The 306-nt window shown below is 53.3% G+C and overlaps 1 protein-coding gene across 1 annotated transcript in view; it reads left to right on the top strand.

Moving 5' to 3' along the window:
- The first annotated feature begins 6 nt into the window (after positions 1-6).
- Positions 7-306, top strand: part of LOC119592556 (GTP-binding protein Rhes-like) — a 76,531-nt gene continuing 76,231 nt past the window's right edge. The window contains exon 1 of the mRNA XM_037941425.1: positions 7-283. Coding sequence (XP_037797353.1) covers positions 60-283 — 224 coding nt within the window. The 5' untranslated portion in view covers positions 7-59. The remainder of the gene's footprint in view (positions 284-306) is intronic.

Raw genomic sequence — 306 nt, forward strand, 5'->3', positions numbered from 1 at the left:
TCTAAAACTTGAAAAAAAAAAATATTTGAAAAAAAGTACAATCTAATTGACAACGAAGCATGACGAACGACGGGGAACACATGATCGTCAACAACAAGGATGGCGACGGCTGCGGCGAGTGCGCGTGCGCGGGCGCCGCCGAAAACAGCTGTGCGACCAAGGCTGAGGTGCCGTCGTCCCTCCCGCTGGTGTCCGACAAGGGCATGAAACCACCTGCCAAGAACTGCTTCAGATTAGTGATTCTCGGGTCGTCGAGGGTCGGGAAGACTTCGCTCGTGTCCAGGTGAGTGTTTCGATGGCCGGTTT

Source organism: Penaeus monodon, chromosome 30, assembly GCF_015228065.2.
Source record: "Penaeus monodon isolate SGIC_2016 chromosome 30, NSTDA_Pmon_1, whole genome shotgun sequence".
Taxonomy (NCBI): domain Eukaryota; kingdom Metazoa; phylum Arthropoda; class Malacostraca; order Decapoda; family Penaeidae; genus Penaeus; species Penaeus monodon.